Genomic DNA, 23,299 nt, shown 5'->3' with positions numbered 1-23,299 from the left:
TCAACTGTCAACCAAGTTATTGATTTCACCATATGTTGTCTTTTCAGTTTTTTTTAAATTAGTTTTATTGGAATGTTTTTCAAGAGTGTGTGGGAGACGGTAACCTCCAGATTTAAGGTGATGGGTAGGGACAAAAGCCTGCAGAATTACATACAGAACAAAATGTAGCTTAATAAACAAAAGAAAGTTAAGAGAGAAATTTATTTCCTTTTAAAAAATCAGTAAAATAATGAACGAATCGTTGTTTAAAGAGTGGGAAAAACTTTTTTCCCCCTAGATTTGGTGACTAGCGGGATAAATGTGAAGAACTCCATCCCACCCCCGCACGCGCGCCCCCCATTCTTTCCAGACAGAGCGGTTGTAAATCCGAGGCTGAGTCCGCCCTGGGAGCCTTGGGGCACCTTCCTCTTTGCTCTCTCTGTGTGTGCGTGCGTGTGTGTGTGTGTGTAGCTCTCTCTTTCCCTCAGTCTGTGCCTCTGTGTGTGTGTGAGTGTGTGTGTGTGACAGAGAGAGAGCGAGAGAGAGAGCGCGAGAGGAGAGAGAGCGAGAAAGAGAGAGAGAGCAAGAGAGCGAGCTGTGAGCTGTGCTGCCGCCGCCGCTGCCCTTTGATCCCGACATTAGTGTTAGGGGCTCGGAGACACAGAGCGCGGCCATAGACACCGCCGCACCGGCACTCATTTATTTATACCTCCCATCACACACGCGAGCATAGGACACACACACACTCACACCTATTAGATCCGTTTCCATTGAAGAATATTACGCTCGGGGACAAGCCAGGTGCACGACCAAAAATTAAAAAAAAAAAAAAAAAGGAAAAAAGAAAGGAAAGAAAAGAAGAAAACCCCTCTTCTGGCTCCAGGAAACAAGCTTCAACCCATTGCACACACCGGAGAAGGGGTTTCCCCCTGCCCGCCCGCCCGCCCCCCAACTACCTCCCCGCTCCTGCCAGTGTCTGCCTCTCTGCCCCCACGGGGGTTTATTTGATCTCACATTAACCAAGGAGGAGAATGTGAGAAAAGGGGGAAAATGCCCAGGAGGAAGCAGGAGCAGCCCAAGCGCCTTCCCTCACGTAAGTCATCCCTTCTCCACCTCCTCTCGTGCCATTTTCTCGCCCTCCCTCTCCTCTTTCCCCTCCGCAGCCTCCTCCGTTGTTTTCTGCATTAGTTTAGGGTTACAGAGGTGAAACTGACAAAGACACAGCCCGGGTTACTCCTCGTTTAGGTCTATGCTGAGGCAGCCATGTTGGTGATGATCAGCCCCGTGCCCTTTCTATTCTCTCTCTCTTTTTCTTTCTTTCTCTCACCCCCCCTCTTTTTTTCCTTGAGATCGGGCTTTTTTTTCCCTTTCCCTCCCCTTCCCCCTCCTCACTCCGGGTTGCTGGGGGGAGGGGGCAAGAGAAGGGAGGAGGGGAGTAGTGTGGATGCCGGGGGTTTTATCGGGGGTTTGGTGGGGGGAGGTGGGAGAGGTTGGAATCTTAAAAAAAAAATTCCTTGTGGATTCCGGCGCCTGAGGGTGCGGGGGTCGGGACGCGCGGAGGGCTGGGGGCCGTGACATGGCGTTTGGGGGTGTCGGGGAGAGGGCGCGCAGCAGCCGCCGGGTACAGGATCCAGGGAGAGGTCCGTCCCTGGCTAAAGGTTGCGCCGGGGTTGGTCGGCCCCCGAGCCGCCGGCGGCAGCGGCGGCGGCGGCTGGAGCAGGAGGAGGCGGAGGTGGAGGAGGCGGCGGCGGAGGAGGGGAGTCGGGGGCGGGCGAGGCGGGAGCGCCTGGGGAGGGTGTAGGGGCACCGCACACAAACACACGGGTACACACGCGCCGCCGGGCGGCTGCTCCCGCGGCGCCGGGGCGAGGGGGCGCGCCGGGGCGCGGGGCGGCCGGGCGGGGGGCGAGGCCGGGCAGCGGCGGCGGATGTGGGGTGCGGGAGCTGCGCCGAGGCGGAGGCAGGAGGCAGGGCGGCTCGCGGCGCGCGAGGTCCCTGCAGAGCCGAGGGGAGGGAGGAGCAGGGCTCCTGGCCGCAATAAAATGCGGGGTCAGTCGGAGCAGACGGAGCCGGGCGAGACTCGGGCTCTCAGACCCCCTCCTTGGCGAGCCTGAGCAGAGTCCAGGACTAAAGTGCATCACAGCCCTCCCCGGCGGCAGCCACACACGCCAACTGGAGACACACACCCGCCGGCACGGCCCGGTCCCCTTCCCCTCCTCCACCCGCGCCCCCGGTCCCTCTCCGCCCTCCCTCCGGCTTCTCTTTGCGCGACTCTTAACTTTTCCCCCACTCCCTCTCCAGCTCCCCCCAAACCCCCAGTCTTTCTCCGCTTTGAGTGTTCCGAGATGCTGCTAAAGCTAAAAGTGAAGGAGAAAGAAGCAACTAAAAATATCCCCCGGGGCCGCCCGGCTCCTTGAATGCAGGGAAGAGGGGGCAGGGGAGAAGGCGTGGGGCGGGGTGACGGGGAGGAGGGGACGCGGGAGGCGCCGGAGGGAGGGGTCGGGGGAGACGGAGGGTCAATTTCTCTTCTCTCCCCCCACACTACTCCCCTCTCTCGGCGGTTTGGCGCTGCTCGGAGCCCGATCCTACAAAACCCGGGCTGGGGGCGGGAGTGGAGCCGGAGCGCCCGCCCGCCCGGGTGTCAGGCCGACGTGGTCGGTCACCTGAAGTTCACGGAGGGTGGGGGAAGGGTTAAGGTTATGGTGTCTCGGGCTCGGGTTGTGTGTGAGCGTGTGCGTTTCCGCTGCAGACAGGCAGCGCGATCGATCTCCCCCTCGCGAAATATCCGCGGCGGTGCCTGCCCAGGGGACCGGGAGGGGGGCGCGGGCTGCTCGGGCCGGGCGCCCCCGCGCCTCCGTGTCACCCGGGCCGCAGCCGAAGTGGCGAGCAAGGGCACTTGCAAGCAGTCCGCTCAGCAAACATTCCTCTTTCTTTCCCCTTCCCGGTACGCAGGAGTCGACGCAGAGGGCTTGGGTTTTGCTTTTTTCCCCTTCCTTTAAAAAAAAAAGAAAATGCCCCTGTGCAGTCCTTTCTTCGCCTGCCCGCTAGAGGTTCTGAGGATAATATCACATATGTAATATATATGCACATAAAATCACTCGCAGGCGGCTGCGTGTGTAGGGAAATTTTGTGCGAGGAAGGAGAAGGCGGTGGAGTCGGGGAGGGCGAGTTGGGAGGCTCCGCGCTGCGATTCACAGAAAACTCGCAGCAGTTGGTGGAAGAGTGTGCGTGCACATGGCCGGACTGCCGCGCTGCCCGGCTCTTGTCGGGGGCGTGTGGGGGGAGGTAGAGGAGGCAGGAATTCTGGGGGGGTCAGGGGAGGTCTGCCCTGCTCGGACAAAATGGGCTTCAGTGTTCTCTGCGAACTTGCCCTTAGATGGCAACTTTGGGAGCTGATGAGCTTGTGTGCGAAAACAGGGCGGTGAGGTTATTTGGTCATTTTCCCTTTCTTCTCGTCTCCCCCTGCTTAAAAAAAAAAAATGTTGGCGGGGTTAGAGGGAGGGTGGGAGAGAAGGGATTTATCTGTTTCGACTGTGACGGAGATGGAACGCCTTCCCTCCTCCTGTGTGCTGTGCAGTCGGGCAGCTGCAGCCTGCCCTGCTGATGACCTTGACCCTGACCTCATGCGACTACCCTCTGCGTCTGAGAGGAAATTCAGGCTCCATTTTAGCTCGTGTGCTTGGTGGGCCTTTCCTGCGCGTCGGTACCTGGTGATGAAGTTGTATTTTGAGAGTGGGTTCTCCTACTTTGCTGTCTGATTGAATCCTGTTATCCACTCACTTAAAAAAAAAAATCACCTCCCTCTTTCAGTCACATAAAGTCACTTTTACTGAAGTAAGAAGCAATTACCTTTGGAAACACCGTAAAAGTCCCTGCAGTTTTGAAAGTGAGGCCTTAATTTTCTGAGCTTTTCCACTTACCTTTGAATTGAATGGAGTTTTGTGGGTGTGTGTTGCCTGTGCTAAGTGTGTTTTACACATGTTTTTAAAGCAGTTTGCGTTTGGACTTCGCAATTTCTGGGCAAATGGTGTATTTTGCAGTTCAGTTACAGTCACCCAAGGCTTGCTAAGTGCTGAGTGAGGCTTGAAACTTGCAAGTGGTGTGAAGTAGTAATTATTGACTTTGGGGAAAATTAGTGTTAATTTGTATTTAATGTCGAATATAATTGTAGTTCTAAGTCCCAGTTTTAATGCTAGACACTTTGTTTGTTTGTTTGTTTGTTTATATGTGAGAGTAGGATTTCTCTTTTGCTGGAGTACTGTTTTGTATCAAACTTAAAATATAGGAAGTCTGGGGATTAAAGTATTCCTCCTAGAAGTCATCCCAGAGTTTTAAGAAGTTAAATAGGGGCAGATTTAAAAGTTGACTCTAAAAGAAAGGAGTGTGTAACGGAGGAACGGAGGAGGGGAAGGGAGATCTTGAAGGAATGAGAGGGGGAAGACTATTTTTGAAGCCAAAGAGCCCTTTTGAGTAAATACAAAAGTGGTTAATGGCCACTGTTAGTACCTTGTTTTAAGAATCTGTAGAACCTGTAAACACATTTAAGAAGTGCAAATTAGAATTCGAATACAAAAAAAAAAGGAACTTATGAAAACTGAATCTATAGAAAATTAGGAGGGCTTTCCACTTCCTCTTAGGTCTCTCCCTGTGTCTGCACCACCCTAAGGATTCTACAGCATAAAGCATTGCTACTTATAGACTCTTTCTGTGTTGGATCTATTTTTCTGATATTAAGTACAATACCAGCCAGACACAGTCTGGATCTACAAAGCCCACAGTCCTCCCACTACACAGCACAGACACCAGGGAACCTGGAAGTTCCACCCTGGAGTGGATTAGTCCTGGAAATCCAGACTAGCACTTGGTATTATCTGATACCAAGTCTGGGGTGAGCCTCAGCCCCTGGCACAGAGTCCCAGCAATTCCCCAGTCTGGGCTCCGGCCTGCTAAGGTTTCCTAGCTCCTTCTGTTCAGCTAGACACCCATGGGACTGTTCAGAACCGAATTAGCTTTGGAGATGGGTTAGCCTTTAACCTGACACTACTAACCTAAGCCTTGGGTTTCTGATTTAAAATTCTACACAGCCATTTCCTCCTGGGCCTCTGAAGTGTGTGTGTGTGTATCTGTGTTTGTTTTGTTATATGGGCCTCATACATATGCAGAAAAAGATGGCCTATACTGTAGGGTTGAATGGCGATCTTACTGTCTACAAATCAAAAGAAGTCCTGTATTCACTTTTGCAGGTGACCCTAAGCAAAGGGTATTAAACCTACACTAGTTTTGAGTGGTGGTTTTAAAAATTATTACAAAAGATACAGCTTTTATTTCTTGGCCTAGAGCAGTAATTATCATTTTGGGATTTAAATATGATTCTGCTGTTGTTGATGGCTCTTTTACAAAAGTTCTTTCCATTAACAAGGTCCAATACTATATTTAAAAAAATATCCAAGAGGCGCTTTGAGCTATAGCACCTGCTTGTCTTTAGCAGAATCCTGAACTGGATAACTTTAAAAAGTTTGTCAGCCTGAGAAAATGGAAGAGCGAGTAACTGTGTGGCTAACTGGTGCTGTGACTGTTACCACGCATGGGACTAGGCACTTTATGAACGTTTTTACATTTGGAATCACAAACTGAAGAGGGAAAGGATGAGGAAGGGTGTTCTCTTGTATTGGTTACATCTGTAAATCTTTTTTCTTACCATTGGTGATCACTTACTTCTTCATTAGCTTCAACTTACACATAAACGTGTACAAGTTTAGATCCTATTATATTTGCCATTGGAAATTTGCCTGATGCCTATTCCCGAGGGGGAGCACAAAAGAAAAGTTAATAAAGCAGTTGTTTTGTTATTCCAGTATTTTCATTGTTTACTCAGTTGTGGATCAAGACCAGATCAGGTTATTGTGTTCTTCAATAACAAAACTTTTTAAAATTCTTTCTTGCTTTCTAGTAAAATTGGGAAGCAAAATGACTGAAAAGCAATAGAAGTTCTTATTTTTATCATTTTACCAGTGTTTTTATGTCTAACGAAAGAGAAAGGATGAAAGATTGAACTCTTTTCCCTTATTTATTTTTATTAATTTTTGCAGTGAATGGGCAGTACCTCCTGACTAACTGTGGCAGGGACCACGTGGGAAAAAATTTGAGTCTGAAGTGGCAAAGTAGTTCACTGATCCTGTCAGCCAGAGCTAATGATTCCAAGGTACCCAGAAGCAGTCTAGGTTGATGCTGGATAGTAATGCCTATCTGTTCTCTAAAAAAAAATCCCTGTATTCCTAATACAGTAAGTAGGTATCACTGAGCTTTCCTGTAAAAATAGGAAAGATAACTCAAAATCACATTCCTTTTCATGCTTCAAAATAGTTTCTAATAAAAAAATTGATTTTTAATTTACCTGCATGCTGCCGTCTCACTCTGGGGATGACACAGCTGGTGTGAGTTGACAAGTCTCGCTGCACAAAGTGTTAATAAATCATGCTGGAGAAGTATAAATTGGACAGCTTTCGGCCAGTGTGAGAGCTTGCTGTGCATTTGAGATTTTAGAGTCTTTGAATGGCCTCTATTAGGAGAATTCCAAGGGAGGTGTAGAAAATCTCTGTCTTGTGAGGCTTGTAAAATCAGATGGACAAAGACTATGGACACACCTAAGGGAGAGTGTGTTGGTAGAGTGATGACGCAGGCTTCTCCTCAGCTCGGAAGTTGGTTTAAAATACAGGGAGTTCTATTAATGTCAATGTGTTCTTGTAGAAAAGGCTGGATTGAAAATGTATGGTGCCTCGCTGAGTTGGTAAATAGTTTTACTTAAGTAATCCCAGTAGTTTGGGTTCAGATCCTGTCTGGACAAGTTAGTTTGGGTTCGGATCCTGTCTGGACAAGGTAGTTTCACAAAAGGGAAAAACTCCCATCCACTATCTTTAACCCTGGTCACTTACAAGCAAATTGGTATCTTTGGACTTAAAGATGACAAGATGTCTCAGACAGTTTGGCTACTATAACAAAGTATCTTAAACTGGGTATTTTATGAACAGTGGAAATGCATTGCCTACAGTTCTGGAAGTTGGGAAGTCCAAGATCAAGGTGCCAGCAGATTCAATGTTTGCTGAGGACTCAATCTCTGCTTCAATGATGGTATCTTTTTGCTGTGTCTTTCTATAGTGGGAGGGGCACACAAGCTCTCTAGGGCCCCTTTTATAAATGCACTAATCCCTTTCTTGAGGGCTCTATCCTCACGATCTAGTCACCTCCCAAAGGCCCCATCTCTAATACTATCACATTGGGGATTAAGTTTCAACATGAATTTGGGGGGACACCAACATTGAGACTGCAGCTCAAAGTGTGAGAGAGGGAGATGATGGTGGAGCCCACATTGCTACCCCTGTTTCTATGACTGGTCAGCGGTGCCATCTGTGAAAGCTGAAGGCAGCGTATTTCTGAGATTAGGTTAATATATCCTTTGTCCCCATTTGAAGTTGCCATGTCTTCCTCCATTCTTCATTTTTAAATATCCGCTGGAGTATTAGGACAGGACAAGGAAAAACAAAGAATTGGCTGGAGCTAATCTCTTCATTCTGAGTGATGTATTCGTAATTTTGTATAATTTAATCAGACTGATCGCAGAACAAGATAATGAGAGTATGACCTACAGAATAGGGCTTTAGGGGGCGTTAAGGGTTTCCAGCATAAGATTTTACAAGACCATGAGCTTTGTGGTGAAGGCATAGATTTTAGGTTTTCTCTTATTGGAAAAAAATCCCAACCAGGCCTAGTTATGGTACGATGTGAGCTTTTTTTCCATCAGATTTCACTGCTATATTGCCTAGTTAATGTACTCTTAGAACCACATTTTAGAGGTATAGATTGTAAATGATGGTGCCTGTTTTCTGATGTACTCTCTTCTGTCTCCTGGTTTGCTAGGTGTAGCTCAGTAATTCATTCCATCTAGGGCTAAGTGTACAAAACACTTTACAGTTCATGGTAGCCAAAATGTCTTCTGTCATATTTTATAAGAGAATAATGTGTGAAGCACAGACCTTAGAAATAGCTAACAGTACTTGATGGGCCGACGTTTCTGGCTGCTTTCTCCCTTGTGTTTAGGAGCAAGTTTTGTATTTCTGCTCTCTCTCTGTAAGTTATTTTTTATGATATTGGAGAATAGTGTGTGACTAGGTGCTGAGGCAGGGGCCTCTCTGATGATGCCTATCATTCCCCAGGGACCCACCTTGGGATAGAATTGTTGTAGTTACAAAGTAGTTTTATAAATTAAAATCAGAGTTTGGCTTGATACTAATCTTAAATGGCATGGGTACATGTTGCTATTTTATAAAAGTTAGCTTCACTGCATGTACGCACACACACAAACACACACACACACAGAGAGAGAGGCTGCACTGTAGCTAATTTTATAAAATGCACAGTGATATGCGCCCACGATCTGAGGTCAGAATGTGGCCTTTAGCAACTCTGCTTTCACAGTCTGACCTAGGGTTATATTAAATGTAGCAGATTCATTGTGCCTAAAAAGGATATTGTTTCCGACTGTCCATTCCCTTCTTATGAAAAACAGCCTTTACCACTGAAGTTCTGTCTCTGGAGTCCTTAAGTGACCAGGGTTTAGATACACTTTGCTTCTGTTTTTAAGAATATCCTAATTCAACCAAGTTTCTCTACCAGCAAGGAAGAAATGCATGGACCTTCTTGGAGGCTAGGGCCTGAAAAAGCAAACCCCAAAATAACCTCTCTCTGTATATCTTTCTCTTTGGTCATTTCTACATGGGTCAGAAAAGTGGTTAGACCCCATTAGAATTGTGATGTGAAGGGAAAAAGAAAAGGGGTGAGAGAGTGATGTGGATCTCAGGGTGAATTGTTTTGAGTGTGCTGAAGAAGCTGGCCTTCAAAGGAGACTGAAGAAGGCCAGGAAAAAATGATCTTTTACATGATTGATCAGTAGCACTCTGCTTATCCGAGCTTTTGAAACCAGCTACTGTGCTTGTGGAGGGTGATAGATGTTTCTAAGGTTACGTAGTGCTAGTAGTATCTTAGGTGGTCTGGTGCTGTATTTTAAAAAGCTTTTGTTGTTGTTTTGTAATGAGAGGGGGAAAGTATCATTTGTGACTGTGCCCTCTTTTAACTTTGTCTACTGTGTATGGCACAACTGAATAGCAACAGGACTCATGTGCTTTCGAAGTTCGTAGCACAGCAGTCAAATGTACAGACTCTGGGGCCAGGTTGTTCAGAGCCCAGCTTTGCCACTGACTAGCTGTGTGACCTTGGGCAAATTACTTATCTTCCCTGTCCTCCACTTTACTCATCTTTAAATAGTGATAATAATTTCTGTATCACAGAGCTATTAGAAGGATTAATTGAATATGTATACAAATGTAAATATTATACATATACACAAAATCATGCCTAATTAGTGCCTGCTGTATAGAAAGGACTTAATAAATATTACTTATTATCAAGTATGTGAAAGGTGTTTCAGTTTGTTTAGATTGTGAATAGATTACAGGTATTTCTGACTTGGAACTTTTTGGTGGTTTCTACGTTTTTTTTTTCTCAATACATCTCATTAGAGTGGTGAGTAATAATAATAATATGATATAGTAAAATTCTTTTACAAGGCTATTATCGTAGGACTTGACTAATACTTGTTTCATAGGCCAACAATATTATAGTAGGCTTTTACTATAGGAATGAGTTTCTCTGTTTATGATTTGATCTGAATTGTATCTAAGTTGTGTAATAATCATATGCATTATAACCAGATTTTATTATAAAGTGAGGATACTAAATCCTCCTTTAAACACTTAGAGTGAGACTCAAATTAGAGAACAGGTATTCCATAAATATTTATTTATTCTTCTGTTCAACAGGCAGCCCACTGGTTAGAATAACACGGAGGAAATTTATATTAGGTGTTCCATATGTTATATAGGTAATAGTTTATTTACACAGAAAGAAGGAAAGGCAGGGTCTGCTGTTTCTAATCACAGAGAACCAAATCAAGAGAATACATGCAATGAATCTTAAATGAAGGATGGGGGTGTGTGTATGTGTGCGCAGTGGGAGAGAGAGATCATATCGTAGGTTACAAGCTGGTGCCATAGTAATGTGTTTTGCCCCACACAGATACTGTTTAAAAACTTGAGACAACATTTTGGAAATTGGAGGTTTCCTATAAAAATCCAAATTTCCAGCTTCCTTTGAAAACTTGGAAGAGCCAGTCGCACTGGGCCCACCTCCCCACATGGCAGCAATCTGCTGTAGTCGGTGGCGGCTGTCTCCATTCCCCAGGCATGTGCTCGTCAGTCTGCCACAGTTCCTGCCACTCGGCCACCATGTCCCCATATGCATATACACCTGCCCGCCTCCCTCAGGTATCTTACCTCCTGATCCCTGTAGGCGTTTGGATTAGAAACTGTTCTGCATTCCCCAGCATTCTTTGCTCTTTCCATTCATCAGAGTCTCAGGTGTTGTATAGCACATTTGATGGCAGTATCAAGAAGCTGTATAGGGATTAAGATCCTGGCAGCACCACATTGTAGCCATGACACTAGCAAGTTACTGCAGTTATCTGCCTGTTTTTCTCATCTGTGAAGTGAGAGACCATTGTAGGTTCTCTGAGACTAAGTCAGCTTGTACATGTAGATACTTTAGATTTGTGTCTGGCATAGGGTATGTGCACAGTAAATGCTGGCCATGTTAACACACTTGAGGTGTGAATTCATGTCGACTGAGGATTGCTTGAACTGTATTATGTAATTAGTTAAGGACAACTATTGGTGTCCATCAGTTTCTGATCACCATCAGCCAACCCAGTGGCTCTCAACCAGATGTATTAGAATCACCTGTATTTTAAAAATACAAACACCCCCAGAGATTTAAGTTGAATTGACCCAGAGTGGAGCTTGAGCATTAACATTTTTTAAAAGCTCCCTGGGTGATGTGATTAATTTGCTTAATCCTGAGTCGAGGACCCCTGAACTAACCAGCACTCCCACTCTGGGATGTTACCATTTCAGCCAAAAATAAAGACATGCGATGGTGAGCCTGGTCAGCTTATTGACGGTAATTTTTCAGGCTCCTAAAACCCTAAAATTAGCTCGTGGACCTGGGTAATGGACTGCAACTCCTCGAGGCTGGAAACCAGAGAGACTCACGGAAGGAACCTACAGTAGGCAGGAGACACAGACTCCAGTCTTCTCCGTTAAACTGTCCCATCACCAAGGTTTTTCACTGGCTGTGTGACCTTGGGCAAGTCACTTAATCATCTCTGCTTCAGTAGCTCCATCATGTAAAATGGAAAACAGTACATTACCCAAACCTCCTATTTATATTACACTTTATTCTTCATGAAGCCCTTTATCATCTGCCTGTGAGGCAGGCAGGGAAGGGCTGCTTTTCCCACTGATTGGACAGAAGTGGACACAGACCCAGAGAGAGGAAGAAGCTAGCTTGTAGTCACCAGTGTCAGCACTACCAAGGGCTGGACCATTTGTTGGTCTCTTGAGACCCAGTGCAGCTGTAGGTCTGTAAAGTCTACATGGGATCCCACAGCCTGAAGGAGATGGTTTTGGCCATTGTTAACTGCTTAGAGCCCCTCCGCTACAGGAGGAGAACCCTTTAGTTGCTGATGGAACTTGATGGCCCCATGATTCATGAAAACTGCTGCTGCCGATAATATTTCCCTCCTCAAAGACTTAAGATCTGAGTTTATCTCAGTCTTACCAAGTCAAATGTATCTTCCTTCTGACTTCTACCCTATTGGTCCTACTCTCTGTTTTCTGATCAGCACTTCATAGGTTTATGAAAATACTTTTCAAGCTGAATTTTAATTATTTGTTTCCATCTCTTTCTCTGCTCAGTTGTCTCTGATCTCCTAGAGAGCAGGGACTAAGCAGAGGGTAGTAGAATGGAATCACATGCAGTGACACTGTCTGAGGCCTGAATTATGTGCTCCATATGGAGAGCACTGCCTTCGCGTAATGGCCTAGAATTAGGCGATGTTTTCTAATCTGCACTTGTTTGGCCCTACTTGTTAACCCAACAGTCCTCTCTAGAGCATGAAACACAGCTGTATTTGGGAGGAAACAAAGTGTGGGAGACCCTACGCTCCAGGAAACGTTACTGAAATGTGCTATATGATTTCTCCCTTCTAGGGGAAGGCAAACTTCAAATAATATCTTACTGGGTTTTAATCTGACCTTAAGAAAGTGAGAAATCAAATTACGGTGAGCTGCTTTGTGACATTTATAGAAAGAGAGAAATTTCACAATCTAGAAGTAAGGTTTGAGTTGGCTACTAGATCGTAGTTAGAGAGAAGTGCTGTGCACAAATGGCTACTCAAATACTTGTTGATAGGTGAAAAAATATGTGCAGAAGAAGAGAAAAAGTATGAGAAGCTTAAATATGGCTTGGACGTACTCCGTAAGGCTGGAACCATAGAAAACACAAATATTAACTATTAATTTATTTTTAAAAATTGATACTGGCTTTTAATGACAAAAGTAGTACATGCTTAGTATAAATAATTAAACCCATGCAATAATGTTAAAGTATGAAAGTCCCCTTATCCTAACTTCCACCCCCAGAAATAACCACTGTTAATCAACAATTAATATTTAAAACTCGGCCTTTATTTGAAAAATGGATACATTTCAGCAGAGTTGGCTAAAAGAATTTAAGTATGGAATTCAGAACAAGGGTGGCAACATCGCTCTTACAAACTGATTCAACCCATCTATGACTACTGAATCCCAGATTGGTTGCACTGATTTAAAGGGGGAAATTGATAAACTGCTCACAAGAAGGGAGGCAACTAGAATGTTGTAGGCTCTTGAAGTCATCATATGAGAAACTAGTTATTGAGGCAATTGGGAATACTTAATTTAAGAGTGGGGGTGGATAAAAATTGTGCATGATTGCTACATTCAAATATATGAAGTTCTGTCAAGTGAAAAAGGGAGTAAATTGTTATTCATCCTGCATTCTCAGCTTGTGTGTGATAACCGATACATCATTTGTTCATTCATTCATTCATTTCACCAGCACTAACTGAGCAAAGTTTGGGAATTTGCGGAACTGAATAGAGCATGGTCCCTGCTCTCAAGGAGCTCAGAGACAAGTGAGCAGAGAAAGAGATGGAAGCAAATAATTAAAATTCAGCTTGGAAAGTATTTTCATAAACTTATGAAGTGCTAATCAGAAAACAGAGAGTAGGGCCAATAGGATAGAAGTTAGAAGGAATATACATTTGATTTGATGAGACTTGTTGAATAAATAAAACTATCCAAAAATGAAACAGCAGATGTTGTGTTTATGAAGAAGCTGGTTCAGCCACCCGTTGGGGGTGATTTTCTAAGGACTTCAAGTAGTGTGGGGTGAGATGAGAAGCATTGAACTCTAAAATTGTTTAATATTTCAGGAAACAATTCTGTAAAGTGCTACTTTGCTTGGTTTCTATTTAAAATTGGAAATCTGTTCCCACAGCAGGGGAACACGTCTTTCACTATACTGAATTGAGAGCCTTTTGGGAGTAGAGGTGTGTGGCGACACGGTGTCATGTTAGAGCAGTGACGATTTGATTGGCTAAGAGTTGTAACCCTCACTTGGTGCTCATTCATTAGGGAAAGGTTTTGAGCATTTACCTGGCTAACAGAAGTTTTGTAGGATGCAACCTCTGCTGATAGTTCTTTCAAATGTTGACACAAAATAATCACAGAGGATAAGTACAAATCAATGTGGTAACAAGTGCAAGACCACATACTATCAGTTAGATGTGTAAATGTTTGAGGAAACACAGCAAGTGTGTGGGTAAAAGATTCTCAAAGAAGAATGACATATAAAGCATCCTCAAGGAAGTGATGGACTTAGATCCTGAGCAGAGAGGAGAGAACATTCCAAGAAGAAGAAATGTCATTAGCTGATATGGTTTTGCTGTGTCCCCACCCAAGTCTCATCTTGAATTGTAGCTCGCATAATTCCCACATGTCATGGCAGGGATCTAGTGGGAGGTAATTGAATCATGGGGGTGGGTCTTTCCCGTGGTGTTCTCGTGATAGTGAATAAGTCTCACGAGATCTGATGGTTTTATAAAGGGGAGTTCCCCTGCACACACTCTCTTACCTGCTGCCATGGAAGATGTGACTTTGCCCCTCCTTTGCCTTCCACTGTGATTGTGAGGCCTCCCCAGCCATTTGGAACTGTGAGTCAGTTAAAACTCTTTCCTTTATAAATTAACCAGTCTTGGGTATGTCTTTATTAGTAGTGTGATAACAGACTAATACATTAACCAAAACAGGGCAAAATAAATCAAAAGTTCATTTATGTGAGAGACACTAAGATAAGGGACTTCATTGAACCAGAGGGGCCATATTGGTGATGTAAAGATAAGAAGTAGGAAAAATATGGAAGGGGCTGACCCAGATAAGAGATAATGATTGCTAAATTTAGTGGTTTGATTACATCTCAGAAGTCAACTGTGAAGTGTGGTAGTTTCTTTCACAGTGATAAAAATGGAGATAGAGGGCGATGGCCTAAATGAAGAAGTGCCTTTTCAAGTAGGGAGAGCTGTTGAAAAACCAAACTCAGGTGGATGGCAGTGGATGTGATCCCTGAAGAGGCTGTTGGGAGAGCCCTGCCTCAAACCAGCTTCTCAGGGCCAGTGCTGCAGACACTCACCCAGGGCATGCCCTCCCCTCTTATCCCTCCCTTACCTCTTTGGTTCCTCAGTAATCAGCAAGGAGTGTTCTAATGCTGTGTCTCCCTTTGAAGGTAATATAGTATGTGCTCTTAACAAAAAATAGTATATCTAACATCTCTACATATATAATGGAAAGCATAATGACAAAACAAACATCTGTAAACCTACCACTCAGTTTAACTGGTTTTAATGCTATTGAACCTGTTCGTGTATTCTTTTCCTACTCCCTGTCTCCTAAGAGTTCCCGTTACCCTAAATTCTCTGTTTATTATTTTCCTTGGCTTTTCTCTGGACTTTACCATATTGCTTAGTCTTGCTTGTCTTTGAGATGTGTAACAGTATTAGTATACAGTGTGTGTTTTGCACCTTGGTGTTTCATTAAATGGTTACCTTTCTGGAATTTATCCATGTTGATGCATGTAGCTCTGGCACATTCATTTTCACTGCTCTCCAGTATTTCACTGTAGAAACATATCACAATGGATGTTTGCTTTTGTTTCCACTTTTTTTTTTTTTTTTTTTTGCTGTTCTGAACAGTGCTGCTGTGAACATGCATGTACATATCAGTTAGCCTGAGTTTGAATTTCTCTAAGACACTGGTTCTCAAACATTTTGGTTTTAGGACCTTTTTACCAGGACCCCTACACTTCAAAAACCTTTGTGCATATGCATTGTATCTATTTATCTATATCATGGTAGAGATTAAAACTGAGAAATTAAATGTATTATTAAAAATACTGATTCTAACCCATTACATGTTAATTATAAATGCATATTTTAATAAAAATATATTTTCCAAAAGAGATTTAGTGAGAAGAGTAGCATTATTTTATAGTTTTGCAAATCTCTAATGCCTAAGTTAACAGAAGACAACGAGAGTTTCCTATATGCTAATGCATTCAGTCTTTTTTTGGAGACGGAGTCTCCCTCTATTGCCCAGGCTGGAGTGCAGTGGTGCCATCCCAGCTCACTGCAACCTCTGCCTCCTAAGTTGAAGCAATTCTCCTGCCTTGGCCTCCCAAGTATCTGGGATTACAGGTGCCTGCCACTGGGCCTGGCTAATTTTTTTTTTTTTTTTTTTTTTTACATGTTTAATAGAGATGGGTTCTCACCATGTTGGCCAGGCTGGTCCTGAACTCCTGGCCTCAGGTGATCCGCCTGCCTTGGCCTCCCAAAGTGCTGGTATTATAGGCATGAGCCACCGTGCCTGGCCTGCATTCAATCTTGTGACATGTTTTGGATGGCATTTCTGAAGAAAATCTGACTTCACACCAATATATAATAGTCTTTTCAGATAATTGTGAATATTCATTGATATTACACCAAGACTCAAAAAGAGGTAGCTTCTTAAAGATTAGTTGCAATGATGAATCAAAACATTTCAATAAACTTTTCATGTTTTGTTGCATTAAAATCTACTGGTCTCTCTTGTGCTTTGAATGGATCAATGTGCACAGAACATCTTGCGTTGGACATTTGGAAAATATTGGTTCACTGAGTTACGTAGATCTACCAAATGTTGACACATTTTGTTATACAATATAAAAAAATATTAATATCAACACTGATGTTATCTGAAAGGTCTTTAAGGACTGTATTGGGAAGCTGTCAAATTCACAGTGTAAGATACATGTTTTCCAAAATTTTAATTCCTGCTTGAAAGCTTGAATTTTATCATTGGCAACAAACACTGTCAGTTTGTCCTTGAAGTATCAGTCTTACTTTTCATTTCCAATGAAGAGTCTGCCAAATACCCATACTTGAATGACCATAGTCAGTTATCCTTTCAATTAAAAGTGATGTTCAAGGAAAAATTGGCTGGTTCAGCTCTTAACTCAGTCACACATGTCCTTTTCCTTGAGACAGCAACCGTACTTTGCTGATTACATGTGTTATTAAAAAGATATTACTCAAGGGTCAGTCTTCAATGAAAATAATTTTTACTGCTTCATCAAAGACATTCTTAAGTGAAACTGGCAGGGCTTTTCTCCTTGTTTTGTTTTTGTGTTTGTGTGTTAGTTTTCTAAATATGTGCAACAGTGAAGAATGAAATCATTACTAGTATGGTTTATTGCTACTGCTGTGATTCGATTCGAACTAAGGTCCTAATAGTTTTACCCGTCACTGCTTTTGTATCATCATTACAGATGTCAACGGAGTAATAAGGGCAAATGATAGCTGAGTATTATTATGAGAACAGTTTTGATCTTGAGGATGCCTGAAAGGGTCTCAGAGACACATAGGGGTCCACACACCACACTTTGAGAACCACTACTCTAAGGTGTCTACATAGTAATGGAAATGCCACATGTGCTTCTTTGGCTTTACCAGGTAATGCTATAATGTAGCACTTTGAAATTTTTCCCCAAAGACCCCAAAAGGCAAAGAATCCTGAAGATGGGGAACCCTAAACTCACAAGGGTTCTCATAGCTTCTGTGAGATTTCCTTGATGTATCTTTGAATTATCTTAAAATATGCATTATGCTGTATATCTGTTGGTTTAGACTAAAAGTAATGTTTTCAATAACTCATCAGTCAAATTTACGTTTGTTTCTTGTAAATATGTATGTAACAGTTTTGGTCTGTGAAGATGCTCCATATTTATGCTGGTACCTGTATGATTTCCTCCTGTTGGAGGAGAACTCCAGTGAGTGCCTTGGTCCAGCATGATTTATCTTGGAGACTACATGGTAGCAAAGAAGAGATGACTTCAGACTTCCAGTCTTGGGGAACTAGGAGTACTTCTGGTCTCCATGTCTTCCTTTTCTGGGTTGCTGTCCTCACCGTACATGAACCCACTCATCTGAGACAGAAACCTGAGTGTAATCCAAACGCCACCCCTTCCTTTTCCTCCGCTCATGGAATTTCTTCCCCACCCAGTTTTGTTGATTCTACTTCCCAAATATCTCTAGAATAAAGCATACGCACCCCCTGCCTCTGCTTTGGTTTACACTCTTATGTTTTCTCAAAGAGAATTGAAATGGTTGCCAGCCGACCTCTTTTTTTTTTTTTTTTTTTTTGCCTGAGTCTCACCTCTCCCCTCCCCAAGCCCTGCCTCTATAATCCAGTCTCCGCACTGCCGCCATGGCAGACTTTCTAAAACACTCATGTAATCCAGATAATCCTATTTAAGATATTTTAGGCATTTTCTAAAAGGATAAAGTTTGGACTTCTAGACTTTGCCAAGAAGCAAAATCTAGAAGATGCTTCGTCATCTGAGCCCCTTTCCTGTGCCATGTTGTATGCTCCTTGTTTCATTTGTACTGAACTATCTGTTCTGCAAATCATACTTATACCTCCTTTCCTTGGCATATTCTTTTCTGTTTCTGAAATATCTTCAACTCATTTATGTGCCTGATAACCTCCTACTTAGCCTCCAACACTCAGTTCTCTGAGAAGCCTTTCCTGCTTCCCCTCCTCCATTGTCCCACCTGCCGGGTAGAATTAGGCATCCCCTACCCCTAGCTACCCTGGTTCCCGTAGCTCTATTGTAGTAACCTCCTGTGCATAGTATACTTTCTTACTTGTCGATGTTCTTATTGACTGAGCTTTTAAAGGGCATGGACTTTCTTATTCATTTTTGTACATTCTTGCAGATAACAGTAACTGATTATAGTAGGTGGTCAATAAATAGTGCTGAATAAATGAATGAAGGGAGAAGTAAAGAACTGGTCACAGAATCCAAGAAATAGGGGATGTTCTATTAATGTTGTTGAATGAACAAATGAATGAAGTTAAGAAGGGGATCCCACAGAAGGTGTTTCGTAAACACTGCTGAATGAATAAACAAAGAAGTTAAGACTGGGTCACAGAATCAAAGGGTTTTAGAGGTAGAAAGAACTTTGGAAACCATCTCCTGCTGTCTTCCTCTTTCAAAAATGAGAAAACGATTTGCCTAAATTGTCCCGGGCTGGGTACAGGAAGCGATGAACAGTGCCCTGGACATTCACGTGAATGTAGCCTGGAGATGACTGGAGGGAGTCACGTGCTTCTCCTCCCTTCCCGAGGAGACTTGCCCAGAAGAGCAGAGGCCGTGGCCTGTGCTGCAGGGGATACCACCGTCTAAATGCAAGAGAGAACTTTTGCGGTTGGAAGTCTGTGGCACATTCCAGACTGTGGAGTCTCCCCTCAGCTATTGGCTGTTGCTCTCTTTCTGTCCTCAAACTGTGCCAAGACTGTCAGATTTTCCTGATGACTGGGCATATTCTGCATCTGGATTCCATGGTCATAACAACCAGAAGTTTCCTGTCTTCTTTGGTTGGGGTGATTATGATATAGAGCTGGGTAACAATATCAACAGTTCTGAGGTAAGCCGTCCTCTTTAAAACATAATGTTTTATCATCTGAGATATCTAGGTGCCTGGGAAAAAGGGAAAGCTATTATTCACTAAGTGTCAACTCTATGCCAGGTGCTTTACTTATATAATGCTAATTTACCTTTACAACACCCCTGTACAATTGCAGATATTAGTATCTTATACTCTAAACGGGAGAAGGTGCTTGTAGACTTCAGGTGAGCCTAGTGCATAGCAGGGTATGATTCGAGTGGGAGTGTCTGGTTCCAAAGCTTGTGTCCTTTCTATTTTGCCATGCTGTTTCATGCTGTATAAATAGATTTTTTGCTATACAAAACTTATTGTGGCCCTGTTTCATCAATATTAGTGAATTGTTGGAGTTGAATATATTTTATTTACTTAAAAGGAGGAGAATCAATAGGTTTCTGGTTTAATGTTATTATCCATGCTTTGCAGTTTGCATGTACTTGGCCATCTCTGCAAGACGACCACATATGGGAGAGAGAGCAGTATTATTACCCTACTTTATGGATGATGGATTTGAGTAATGGGGACAGAGCATTCTTCATATTTCTGGTTCATCACTGTATTCCTCATACCATGTCTGAGAGTTGGTGTATGGTAGGGTCTTCAGCTTTTGTTAAATAAACATCAGAAGTTATATAACTGGTAAATTCTAAATTCAAAGTGGAACCAGGTCTCGGAGTCTCAGCTCAGTGGTCCTTCCTTTGCTAAAGCATTCTGCTTTTCCCAGTGCTGTAAGCAGAGAGATGCAGAAATGAGCTCTCCCTTTCATGAGTATGTGTGGGACATGGGAACCCTCTTGATTTGGCTATCCAGTGAATTTTCACAAATCTGAACAAGTATAGGTGGTTCCTTAGAATAAGATCTTTCTTGTTTTTGCCTCTCCTCTTTTAAATATGCAATATAGGACTTTTTTTTTTAATTTTAATTTTTGAGACAGGGTCTTACTCTTGTCATCCAAGCTGGAGTGCAGTGGTGTGATCACAGCTAACTTCAGCCTTCACTTATTGGTCTCAAGTGATCCTCCCACCTTAGCCTCCCAAGTAGCTGGTACTAGAGGCACATGCCACCAGCCCTGGGTAATTTTTAAACTTTTTGTGGAGATGGGAGTCTTGCTATGTTGTCCAGGCTGGTCTCAAACTCCTGGCCTCAAGTGATACCCCACCTCAGCCTCCCAAAGTGCTGGGATTATAGGTGTGAGACTCTGTGCCTGGCTCAATATAGGATTTTAAATCATTTCTATTTACCTGACACATAGTCACCAATAAGATGATTGGATAATGATTGATGATCCAAAGTGGATTTATAGAGGATTTTCACCAGGAGAATCCCTGAGGTCATCTAAAATGGTGGCTTTCAAAACAAAACAAAATTGGTGGAACCCTTCCTTGTCTTTATGGAGAGCTTCACTATGTAGAAAAGATCAAAGCCAAAGCAGGGCTGAGCTGGCTGGGTATGTGCTGGGGTGAGAGCTGGGGGTGGGTGCATATAGCCCAGCCCTGCCCAAGAGCCCCAGGCTTCCTCTACGTGTGGTTTGGAAACCACTGATCCATCCTAACCCCTCATTTTATAGATGAAGAAACTGAGGCACAAAGGTGCTCAGTGACTTACACAAGTGGCTGGATTAAAAAGATGATGATGAAACTTGTTGCCATATATCAGTATTTTTTTTTTTTTTTTTGAGACTGGGTCTTACTTTTGTTGCCCAGGCTGGAGTGCAGTGGTGCAATCTTAGCTCACTGCTGTTTTAGAGCACCATTCCGCCTTTTTTAATAAAGAAAAAGTACCTGTTCTGTAGAGCAGAAGTCTGCAAACTGTAGCCTGTGTTTTTTTTTTTTTGCCTTCAGCTAAGAATAGTTTTTACATTTTTAAAGGGTGATTTAAAACAACAACAACATACAAGGATAGAGACCATATGTGCCCCGCAAAGTATGAAGTCAAGATTTACTACTGCTGATACGAATATGGAAATTTTTCTTAAAAATTAGGTTTTCTCTAAGTAACTTCCAAACAAATGGAAGCCTGATTAGTTGAGCAAATTTATTAGATTGGTGCAAAAGCAATTGATGTTTCTGCTATTAAAAGTAATGGCAAAACCGTAATTACTTTCTGCCCCAACCTAATATATCAAAAGCTTTTCAAACTTGTATTTATCAACTAACTTCTTTAAATTGCTCGATATATTTTCACTCTCCTTTTCAAATACCAGTTTTGGGTGGAGGATAAGCTGGTTAATGAAATTCTTATAATATGTGGGAATGTTGCAGCTACAGAACTACAGATAGTTCTTAGGTGAAAAAGAAGTGGTGTTTTTATTCGAATACAAAATTAGGGCACTTAACAGACAGAACCAGAGGAACTGATGTAGGAATAATGTAAGTGGTCACTCCCAGGAAATGACATATGAATGCCATTTTTTCTTTTTTTCTTTTTTTTCGACCAACTACCTTGGAGTTGAGCCTTATCCAAAGTAGCAGAAGAACATGTTTCTGAACTTCAGTCTTACCACTTGATGCATTTTCCAAAGTGCTATGGTTTGAGTGTGTTCCCCAAAGTTCATGGGTTTGAAACAACTGCCAATGCAACAGTGTTGAGAGGTGTGGCCTTTAAGAAGTAATCAAGAGGGACCTTAAGAGGCTCTGGCTTCATAGCTGGATTAATATTATTATCATGGGAGTGGGTTTGTTACAAAAACCAGTTTGGCCCTCTCTTGCTCTCTGTCTCTCCAAGTGATGCCTTCCATTATGTTATGATACAGCAGAAAGGCCCTCACAAGATGCAGCTCCTTGATCTTGGACTTCCCAGCCTCCAGAACTGTGAGCCCAATACATTTCTGTTCTTTATAAATTACACGGTCTTGGGTGTTTTGTTATAGCAACACAAAATGGACTGAGACAGAAAATTGGTACTAAGAAGTGGGGCTGTTGCTATAACAAATACTTGAAAATGTGGAAGTAGCTCTGGAACTAGGTAATGGATAGAGACTAGAAGAATTTGGAGGAGCAGGTTAGAAAAAGCCTATACTGCTATAAATAGAGCATTAAGGGCAATTCTGCTGAGGTCTCAGAAGAAGAGAGCTAGTGGTAAACTGAGAAACTTCTCAGATTAATTAAGGGGCTGTGATCGAAATGTTGGTAGAAATATGGACAGTAAAGGCCATTCTGATGGGATCTCAGATAGAAAAGAGGAACTATTGGAAATAAGTAAAGGCCATCCTTGTTATGATGTGGCAAAGAACGTGGCCGAATTGTGTCCATACCGTCAGGCTTTTAGGAAGGCAGAATTTAAGAGCCATCAACTAGGGTATCTCTTGAGAGAAATTTCTAAGCAAAATGTTGAAGGAGCTACATGGCTTCTATTAACTTCATACAGTAAAATGAGAGAAGAGAGAAATGATTTAATGATGGAATTTATAATTCAAAGGGAAACAGAAATGAGGAATTTGAAGGATTCTCAGTCTGGCCATGTAGCAGAGAATGAAAGAACATTTTCAGGAGAGGAAACCATGGGTGTGGCCGAGCAACTGATTGATTGATAAGGAGATTAACATGGATAGAAGGAAACCAAAGGATGATGAGAGAATGACCCCAAAGGTACTTTGGAGATCAGCAGTGCTCCCTTTCCATCACAGGCCCAGAGTGCCAAGGTCTGGGGAAAGGAAATGTCAAAAGAGAGGCCTCGGGTGCCCTTGGGACACTGGGGTTGCTGCCTAGGGCTGCTGTAAGTCTTTGCTCTCCGCATTCTAGTACTGATCATGCTCCCAGGTCACCCCAGGTGTCACAGCTTTCGAAGGTGGAAGCAGCAAATCTTGGCTATGTCCATGTGGTAGAAGTGTGCAGGTGCTCAGAATTCAAGAGCTGTGGGCATATGGCTTCCTCCATCTAGATTTCACAACTGCCTAGGGGCCCAGGCAGAGACTTTCTGCAGGAACAGAGCTTGCAGGGAGCCCCCAACTAGGGCAATTCCTAGTAGAGCTGTAGAAGTAGGGGAGCATGCAGCTCCAGGCTGGGAAAGCTGCAGGCACAAGACCAACCCTTGAGAGCTACTGGATGAACTGAACCCAGCAAAGCCATGGGGTGGGGCTACCTGAGGCATTGGTGGCCCAACCCCCACCCCAGTGTACAGGGGATTGGGGACATGGAGTCAAAGGAGATTATTCTGGCATCTTAAGATTTAATATTGTTTTCCCTGTTGGGTTTTGGACTTACTCAGGACCGGTTACCCCATTCTCTTGCTTATTTCTCCCTTTGGAATGAGAATGTCTATTCTATGCCTATCCCACCATTGTATTTTGGAAGT

The 23,299-nt window shown here is 43.2% G+C and overlaps 1 protein-coding gene across 8 annotated transcripts in view; it reads left to right on the top strand.

Annotated features, from left to right (window-relative positions):
* Positions 1 to 397: 397 nt before the first annotated feature.
* The window catches only part of ZNF827 (zinc finger protein 827), a 174,463-nt gene continuing 151,561 nt past the window's right edge, over positions 398 to 23,299 (top strand). For all 8 annotated transcript variants that reach the window (XM_037992635.2, XM_037992650.2, XM_037992646.2 and 5 more), the window contains exon 1: positions 398 to 1,072. In XM_037992635.2, the coding sequence (XP_037848563.2) occupies positions 1,030 to 1,072 (43 nt within the window). In that variant the 5' untranslated portion in view covers positions 398 to 1,029. The remainder of the gene's footprint in view (positions 1,073 to 23,299) is intronic.

The sequence above is a fragment of the Chlorocebus sabaeus genome, chromosome 7 (genome assembly GCF_047675955.1).
Source record: "Chlorocebus sabaeus isolate Y175 chromosome 7, mChlSab1.0.hap1, whole genome shotgun sequence".
Lineage (NCBI taxonomy): Eukaryota > Metazoa > Chordata > Mammalia > Primates > Cercopithecidae > Chlorocebus > Chlorocebus sabaeus.
The sequence above is the reverse complement of the archived record's forward strand: the minus strand, read 5'-3'. Positions and strand labels throughout refer to the sequence as shown.